The sequence below is a fragment of the Scleropages formosus genome, chromosome 9, assembly GCF_900964775.1.
Source record: "Scleropages formosus chromosome 9, fSclFor1.1, whole genome shotgun sequence".
NCBI classification, from domain to species: domain Eukaryota; kingdom Metazoa; phylum Chordata; class Actinopteri; order Osteoglossiformes; family Osteoglossidae; genus Scleropages; species Scleropages formosus.
This window is the reverse complement of record NC_041814.1, coordinates 210,008-219,345: the sequence shown is the minus strand read 5'-3', so window position 1 is coordinate 219,345 and position 9,338 is coordinate 210,008. Positions and strand designations below refer to the sequence as shown.

The 9,338-nt window shown below is 44.2% G+C and overlaps 1 protein-coding gene across 1 annotated transcript; it reads right to left on the bottom strand.

Moving 5' to 3' along the window:
• Positions 1 to 5,650: 5,650 nt before the first annotated feature.
• Positions 5,651 to 8,599, bottom strand: klf2a (Kruppel like factor 2a). Its single transcript, XM_029254507.1, has 3 exons — positions 8,183 to 8,599; positions 6,784 to 7,855; positions 5,651 to 6,598 (listed from the first exon to the last, which is right to left on the bottom strand). Exons 1-3 carry the CDS (start codon positions 8,252 to 8,254, stop codon positions 6,423 to 6,425), a joined length of 1,320 nt encoding a protein of 439 aa, XP_029110340.1. The 5' UTR covers positions 8,255 to 8,599; the 3' UTR covers positions 5,651 to 6,422.
• Positions 8,600 to 9,338: the final 739 nt, after the last annotated feature.

The following is a 9,338-nucleotide window of genomic DNA, read 5'->3' as shown; positions in this document are numbered from 1 at the left end:
GATAAACTGTCTTCCTATTTATTTCAAATTCATCCCAAGGTTTACTTAAGACATACAGCGAATACTTTAAATCCTCGAGTATGTAGGCTTGACTCTTGTTTGCATCAGATTGTGGTTGACTGGTGGAAACTGCTTCTCTCTTATGTGTGATGCATACGGTGTATTCAGACCCCTTCCACTTTTTTCACGTGTTATGTTGCAGCCTTGTGCTAAAATCATTTAAATTCATTTTTCCCCACATCAGTCTACATTCAGTACCCCATTTTTGCAAAATGATTAAAAATAAAAAAAAACTGAAATATCACATTGACATAAATATTCATACCCTTTGCTATGACACTTGAAAGTTAGCTCAGGTGCATCCCATTTATACTGCTCATGTTTGAGATAGTTCTGCACCTTGTTTAGAGTTAACCTGTGGCAAATTCAATTGACTGGAATTTACCATTACCACTGGACATGATTTGGAAAGGCATACACCTGTCTGTACAAGGTTGGTTTTGGTGACTGCATGTCCACTTGACATCTCCTTCTGAGCTCACTGGACATGAACCCACTGTGGTCTTCTGCTGTAACCCATGTGCTTACAGGTTTGATGAGTTGTGCATTTTGAGATGCTCTTCTGCACATTACTTTTGTACTGAATTGTCATTCACTTACTTGTGGCATTTAGGTTAGCTCATGAACTCTGTCATCAGTGAGACTATCACCTTCAGAACTGCTACATTTTTTGTCTCTGCAGTGTGCAAAAATCCCAGGAGGGTGGCCATTGCTGAGATGCCAGAACTGGTATGACTGGCACCACCGATTATGCCACATTCAGCATCAACTAGGTCACGTGCCTTTTTCAGTCCAGTGGCCATTCACACAGCAACTGAACATCTCAACCATTCCTGCATAAATTATATACTGATTGACAAATGTGACTTACCAACTGTGGGGAGCTAGATGTGTGGATGTCCCAGTGTATCTAATGTAATAGCCTGTGCATACAGGCAGTCCACCTTTGGTTCAATATGTTTTTTTTCCATCCAAATTATTTACAGGGCAGTTATGCTGCACTGAAAATAGGGTTCAAGGCTATACCTGAAATTTGCTTATAGATAATAGCTCTAGTGTTGGTTTTTTTTAATGTAAACAGATTCTAGACTCCACTTTATCACTTTATCATGACCAGACAATGTTTTGAAGAACTTGTTGATGGTAGTGCAAATGCCAGCGCTAATGTCATTTTATTACCGATATCTTAAAACTGTCTTAGAGTAAAGGTGGCCCTGAATTCGGAATGCTAATCATCTCCGTCTGAAACAACAGGAAATTTCTCTTTGGGTTCTTATTACAAAATGAGGCAGCAGTGTGGAAAGGTGACAGCTACAAGTGTTAAGGCACAATATCCACTGAGCCTGATTTCCCAGTTCTTTGTTTCAGTACTTGTCTGTAATTCTTGTGTTTCTGGTTTCAAACTGAACATTTATATGTTGCTCAGACTGCAGCAGGTTATTCTAGGAAACGATGTGGTGTGCCTTCATAAACATGACGACACAAGGGTGTTCAGCCACTCTCTGTACAGTTTGCTGTGTGGTTTCACAAAATCCTTTGGACCCAAGAAAGAAAGCCAGTAGACAGAGGGTCATTGAAGGTATGCATACAGTATAAGAAAAGAACTTGTTAGCTTTCATTATTTACCTTTTCTCCTGCAGGGATCTCCTGCATGTGTTCACCCTGCTGGGAAAATATTAGCAGTTCCTCAGAAAGTTAAAACTACTACAGAAACCCTCCTGAAGACTGATTTTGTTTAAGCTTAGGAACCAAGAATGGTTACAAAAATACATCCTGTGACCAATATTTCATGTTTAATATGCGATCGGTGTGTACCTGAAGAGCCTCAGACATAGGGGTCCACTCTAATCAGCTGTGTGCAGGCGTGTACATGTTAACGGTGCCCCTGAGATACTATGGTATGATGGAAAATTTTCCTTTTTTATTTCTGATACTGCTGACAGAAGAGGAATGTGGGTTAAAGTCAACCAGATGGAGCCTTTTTTCACCTTAATGTTTTTCCATTAGTTGTAAGGCTGTTTTCATCGGTATTCTGCATCTTGCATAGAAAAACTTTGCACTGCCTGGGTGTTGTTAAAAACACTCAGTACTCAACACTGAGCACTGAAGTTGTACACAAACCTTGACTTAATGACTGAAAAGGGAAGCGTTGCTGTTCCAGACTTTTATGGCAAAAGCTTCCAGAATTTTTCCAGTAGATGGCACGCTCATTCCATGGAATTATGAGTGAAACCACTCAGTGGAGGCGTGTGTTGTTAAGTGGCTGGTTTTGCTGCGGTGTGTTGAAATACCCTGCTGATAAATGGTTAATGTAGCAACGGCTACTTCAAATCGGCCTTTAGAACAAATAGCTGGAAAATAAATAGGAATACAGTATTGTCGGTGAGCTGGGAAGGGAAGAGGAGCAGTACTGGAGGCATGACTGAAAGATGAACTTTATTTGCAGGTTAAGGGCAAGCCATCATTTACAAGCATTCCAGTGCTTGTGGGATAGAGATCTACACAACATACGCAGCGCCTTTGATCTCAACCGTTTCATACTCTTCATTGTGTTTTGTGTATCCCCCTCTCTTGTGTAGTAAAACTTTACGTGCTTCTTCCAAGTCCTGTGTATAACACTTAAATATAAAGCTGGGGGGGGACCATTCTGCAACTCTTTAAACATTTATTACACACACACACACACACACACACACACACACAGAGAGAGAGAGAGTCTGAAACCACTTGTCCCAAGCGGGGTCGCGGTGAACTGGAGCCTAACCCGGCAACACAGGGTGCAAGGCTGGAGGGGAAGGGGACACACCCAGGATGGGATGCCAGTCCATCACAGGGTACCCCAAGTGGGACTCGAACCACCGGAGAGCAGGACCTGGCCAAACCCTCTGCGCCACCCCAACCCCCTACATTCATAGCATCATTTTATATTTCTTATTAAACAATGAGGAATTAATTACTAAAACAGTCACAAAGCTCTGGCCTACATGAAGCTTGCAAACACATGCCTCTGTTTGGCTGGCAAAGTGTATTGACAGGAAATGTTCATGTTCACACATGAGGTGCTTTAAATTTTAGAGTCTGTGGGCTCTAATTATTTTGCAAGCATTTTTAAAAAAATGCATGATGCTTGACATATTACCCTTTTTTGTAAGGATTTACGGTGAATAAAGCTGCACTGAGAAGTTTGTGATAATTCAAATAGTTTTAGTCCCACATCAACCTCACAATTTTAAACACATTACAAGTACAACAAAGGAAGGACGTGGTTAAAAATACAACCGAAAATAAATGTAGACATGACAAAATGACTACCTCACTATCGTTGACCACTTTTCCAGGTCAGGGTTGCGGTGGTCTGGGATTCAATCAGGTTGCACAGGATGCTAGGCATCAGGTACACCCCTAATGGGGCACCAGTCCATTGCAGAGTTAAATGACATTAACATGTTTTATAAAAGTTGGAGTGGAACTATTGGCTCTTAGATATGGGGAACTTTTCTGAAACTGCTTGTTCTAAGCAGGTTCACAGGGAGCCAGAGCCTAACCTAGCAATAGAGGGTGCAAGGCTGGAGGGGGCACACCAGTACATAACAAGGTACCCCAAGTGGGACTCAAGCCACAGACCTGCCAGAGAGAAGGACCCAGTGAAACCCACTGCACCACCACACCCCCTGTATGGGAACCACATTTCTGAACTGCTTATCCCATACACAGTCATGGAGAACCAGAGCCTAACCTGGCAACTCAGGGCATAAGGCTGAAGGGGGAGGGGACACACCCAGGACAGGACACCAGTCTATCGCAAGGCACCCCAAGTGGGACTTGAACCCCAGACCCACTGGAGAGCAGGACCCAGTCCAACCCACTGCACCACCACACCCTGTATGGGAACCAATGTTTCTTAATTTTTGTCTATAGACCTTGCATCACAAGGTCTTTACAATGTAGGGGGCACCGTTTGTGCTGCCACTCTTCCTGAATGAAATAATCCGTGGCAATGTTTGCACTGACCTTCTGCACTTCTGTTGAACCCACATCTGCAGATAAGACTCATGCCCAACTGCTGAATAAACAGTTGTTTTTATTACTAAACTTATGGCATCGCAAACTGCTCTCACAATTCCTAGAGCTCTCAAATGAGACAGTAACCCCAGAGCGATCTAATAACAAGTCTAACGCTCGTACCGTTATCTTGCCGAAAGCCGGATGCGTTGCGCAGGTTTCTGAAGCTCCAGAAATGCATTCGGAGCTGCACAGCCCTGCACAGTGACACGCTCTCTACCTCTAATAGCCTAACCTACAGCATCCCCACATCTGCAAGTGAAAGTTATTGTTTTACCAAATTTTTTAAAAAAGTGAATTGAGAGTGCTCGATTCCTCGCTTGAGAAAATGTACTATTATAAGTATTGTTTTATTTCCTCTTTTTATCTATGTGAGCTCTAGTGAAGTATTTTTATCATGATGGCGGGGATCCTGCAATATTGAGATAGCCCTTTTTCGTTGCAGAAAGCTGAATAATCAATAACATAGCCTGCATCTACATGGCGGGGGGGACAATTTAAAGTGACCCATTTATACAATACAAAGTCTGCCTTTAATAAAGGGATGGAGGGAAACTGTGTGCACCAGGTTTTCAGTTTTTTTTTTTTTTAAATGATTTTTAAATGTGAATTACTTTACTGCAAAAGTACATGCAGCAGGAGGAGAAAAACTGACAAACCCAAAAGAATAAATTATTTGAACTGACTTTAAAAGTGTTTTCTTTTTATCTTTTACCTTTTCATCAGAACATATTCCAATTCTTGCTTCTATGCTCTTATTCCAAAAACATTTTTTGTTCACCAGAAAAAGCATCATGTTTCCAATCACTTTCTGGGAGCTTGAGTTTTGTTGATTATAAGCTGCTGCAGTCCGAACAGGGGGGGAAGGAAAAGCTTTATCAGTAGAGTAAAGATTTCCAGCTCCACCCAGAATAACTTTTTAATGTTCCTTGAAGTTTCACTGCAACCCAGTGAAATAAGCACTCAGTTGCTGAAACATGTTTATCTTTTCCATTTTAATTACAGTGTCAATGTACACTTTAAAGTAATCTTGTATTAGGTCCACACTTAACCAAAATGAACTTAATCATTTATTACTGTGTAATGAAGGCAGGCTTCTCCTCTACAAAAGACTGTGGTACCCTCATTTCTAACCGTATCTATATTCGGTCTCTGTAATTATGTAAATGCAATGTTTGTATTTATAGACACAAGCCACAGGCTACTGGCATTGGCCCTCCTGCAGCTGGGAGACATTATATTTGAAATTATAATAACTCCATCAGTTTGGTCTCAGTTTTAAATAGTAGTGTAAAGCCATTCCCTAACAAAACAATTAATACCCTCAGGTTCCCTACAGCTTAAGTGTAGGGTATATGGTATGTGTATGGTTCAAATGTGTAGCATATTGTATTTTCTGTATGCATCTTCAAAACCTAAGGACCTGGTTGCAGCCAAGCAAATGTGCAAGAAGAAAATCTTTATTTTGGTGCCACAGTTGTAAAAATCAGCTTCTTTAAAAAAAGAAAAATCAACTTAAAGAACTGAGTCAGAAATATACAGTCAATTTATTTTAATATGTACATTCATGGTACACTATTTACACAAGTTATTTACAAGTTTATAGATTTCAGTCAGAAAAAAAAAAAACATTTAATGCACAAGAAATCTAGCCCTGTATCAATAGTGTAACTTGTGTGCCCTTTTAAGACGTTTGTACAGAAAAAAAAACCTATTTTAGCCTTAGTCCCTGATTCCACATTTTATATATATATATATATATATGTATATAATAACTCACACAATGAACATTCAAGCCCACTTTGGCCATAAGGCAGTTTTAAGAACAAAACATTGTCTAAGCTTATTTCATGTGCTGTTCAGTTTTATCAAATATAAAACTTGTCGGTTTTAAACCCACAGACAGTATGGAATTCATAAGGTACACATGTGTCAAAGGCACTATTGTGACTAATAAAATAGGAGATTTTTTTTTAAAAAAAAAAAAAAAAAAAAAAAACAAACAAACAATGTACATGACAAATTGCATCAGAGGCGAACATAGGGCCAGCTTGGCAAGTTAATGTGTTTGTCCACAACAAACACCACACAAAATACTTTTCAAAAGCGTATTATTTATTACCAAAAAAAGTGTCTAAACCAAAGTAGTACCAGCTACGCCATCACTTATATATATATATATAATTTCATGTATAAATGGTACAAGTCAAACTGAACCTTGCTCGTTTTTGTCTTAAAAAAGGAACTTAAATAAAAGGTGGCAACACGTCGTCCGCGTGTCGCAGAGTCCGCTCGCAGCATCACATGTGTCGCTTCATGTGCAGCGCCAGGTGGTCGGAGCGCGAGAAGGCGCGTTCGCACAGGTGGCACTGGAACGGACGGTGGCCCGTGTGTTTGCGGAAGTGACGCGTGAGCTCGTCGGAGCGGGCGAACTTCCAGCCGCAGCCCTCCCAGCTGCAGTGGTACGGCTTCTCTCCTAGAGGCAGGGAACGTGAATAATTTGAGCACGGGTTAGACACACCGCCGCACGCGCGTCTCACGAAAGCGGCCACTGCGGCACTTGTGAAGTCGTGTTGTCGAAAGTTCGTTGCTTGACTCATGACGTCATGATTGATGACGGCGAGGGAAGCCAGGGCTCGAAGCTTAACTGGCCGTTCTTACCTGTGTGCGTCCGCAGGTGCGCCTTCAAGTGCGAGCTCTTCGTGTACGTCTTCCCGCAGCCCTGGAAGTTGCACGTGTGCGTGGCCGTCCGCTTGCGCGGCCACGAGCGGCGACCCCTCTTGGGTTTGGCGTCGAGCATCTCTAGCGGGGAGGAGGGCGGGGTGAGCGGGACCCTCTGTGCCGCGGGCTGCAGCGCCGCGAGTCCGTCCTCGTACAGGGCGAACGGGTGCGCGCTTTGGTAGGGCAGCTGCATGTGAGGCGGCTGAGGGGGGTGCGGGTGCGGGTGGGGATGCGGGTGGGGGTGCGGGTGCGGGTGTGGGGGGAAAGCCGCCACGGCGCGGTGGTAGCTCTGCGGGAAGCTCATGGGGTGGCACATCGGAGGCTGACATGACGACGACGACGACGACGATGACGATGATGATTCTGAGCTCATGAGGTCGTCCGGGCTCAGCGGGGGCGTCATGTTGCCCGCCGCCTGCGGGGAGTTGGCCAGCCTGGGCTGCTCGTAGGACATCATGCAGGACACGTTGCCCTCCTGCTTGATCTTGGAGCAGCTCTGCGGCACCATGCCCATGATCGGTCCGTAACTGTCCAAGGAGGGCTCAGCTTTGATGTTCTCCACAAAGTCCTGGCTCGCCGGGAAACACGTGGAGCTCACGAGGAACCGGCCGTGGACGCCGACGCCGGCGCCGCCGGTGACGCTTGACAGGCAGTAGCTGCTGTTCACGTCCGATCGCAGGAGCTCCGACATGAGGCTCCCGCCACCGCCGCCGCCGCCGCCGCCGCCGTACGGGGGTGGCGGGCTGCTCTCCGCGGACAGCGCGTAGGCGGTCGGGTCCGCCGTCGGCTCGTACAGGCTGCCTGCCTCTGGAAGCCTGCAGTAGTCCCCGCCGCTCCCTGGAAGATTCTCGGAGCCGGTCGTGTTAGCAAGAATAAACTCCAGATCCAAGTAATCGCCCAGATCGTCGTCATCTTTTCTGCCCAAGCGGCTGTCCATGCTGCTGGGTCCGATGTCGGCGGCAATGCCGGAGCAACTGGCGTGGACAGACTTGTCCATGTCGTGTTTCCACCTCTGTCATAAACAAGCAGCACACATTTTGATTTAACTACCACGAATAAGAATAACAGCAATAATTTAATCATGACGTACGTTGTTGTTATGCTTTCTTCTTTTACACGCCGCGTGGCTGCATTCAAATCTGAGACGTAATCACTGATTGACTGGATTAAATATTATATAATTATATATTTGGGAGGACAACCGCACCAAAGTGTTTGAAAATGTATATTAATATCACTTCCATTCACCAAAATTGCGGGCAAGAAGAATAAGCAAAGACGAACATATTATATATATATATAATATATATATCTATATCTATAGTATATGTATACTTACGTTTTCCCAACTTCTCTCCTTTTGGTTCGCAAATGTCGAAATGGACGGTAAAATGGTCCCGCTTAAGGCCATTTCCACACGTTGGCGATGCAAAAAGAAAAGTTTTACTACGGTCGAAAACTTCTCTCTTTTTGTCTCAGTGAACTTGCGGCTCTAGCATATAAACGTGCTCTCTGTCCTCCTCACTCCTGCGGAGAAGCGAGACTGAAGCGCTCCTCTCTTAAGGAGTAGTGTTGTAAGTAGTCATGTACCAGTACGATTGGTAGGACGGACCACCTTATAAATATTGCAACTCAAAATCTGGACCAATTGTAAACGGAGGAAACCCGTTCAGGATGTAAGTCAGCAGTCGGCCCTAAATTTAGCCCCGTATATAAAGGCGCCTCTGAGCTCGTCTGACTCTTGCGCGGAGATGAGAGCTGCTTAAATGTATTGGAACCTCCCTCCAGACGGCAGAATAAGTAAAACAAAGATGACGCGTTGGACCTGCCCCCTAAGGAGGGGGGTGGGGGGTGGGGTGGGTTATTTAAAAAAAAAAAAAAAAAAAAAAAAAAAACTTGGCAAGCTTTCTACCGAACATACGTTGTTACAACAAACTCAAAATACAGTAATACGTGCGTAGGTGGTAAGAGACACTGATTTAAAGACAAAAGAATGAATACAATCAGTGCTCACACACTGCTGTCTAAGGTGCCTGCGTACCTGCACACTTTACTCTCATAATAATTTAAATTTTTCCACTGGGTACAACTGAACATTAAGATGCTCTCAAAATAGTCGTCGTCGTCTTTCTTTATGGACCTATATTGAATATTGCAAAAAATGTCGCAGCGGTGTCCGAGGAAGGGGCCGCAGATGCAGTATTGGGAGGGGGGGGGGGGGACGTTCCTCTGGAATGTTTACACAGGTACGGTCGAAGAATCCCGGAGCCGCGCGCTCGTGTTCGCGCCGTTAGTCATCCTGGACGCCCTCCAGCGAAAAGTTTCCTTTGCGTAAAAGCTATACCGATGCGTGTGTGTGTGTGTGTGTGTGTGTGTGTGTTGACTTGCGTCGCTAACTATAGCATGTTGAAGGTACCCGCATTGCATACAACAAAGACTGGAGACTCAGCTGGAGGGTGTTGCCTTTCTTCGTATTATTATTTTTTGCCGTCAAA

What these genes read in the sequence shown, in the direction of transcription:
- klf2a (XM_029254507.1), bottom strand. Translation starts at nt 8,254, where the DNA reads ATGGCCTTAAGCGGGACCATTTTACCGTCCATTTCGACATTTGCGAAC. An exon ending in AGGAGAGAAGTTGGGAAAAC is followed by an intron (nt 7,856 to 8,182) that starts GTAAGTATACAT and finishes TGTTTATGACAG; the next exon opens with AGGTGGAAACACGACATGGA. An exon ending in GCACCTGCGGACGCACACAG is followed by an intron (nt 6,599 to 6,783) that starts GTAAGAACGGCC and finishes CCCTGCCTCTAG; the next exon opens with GAGAGAAGCCGTACCACTGC.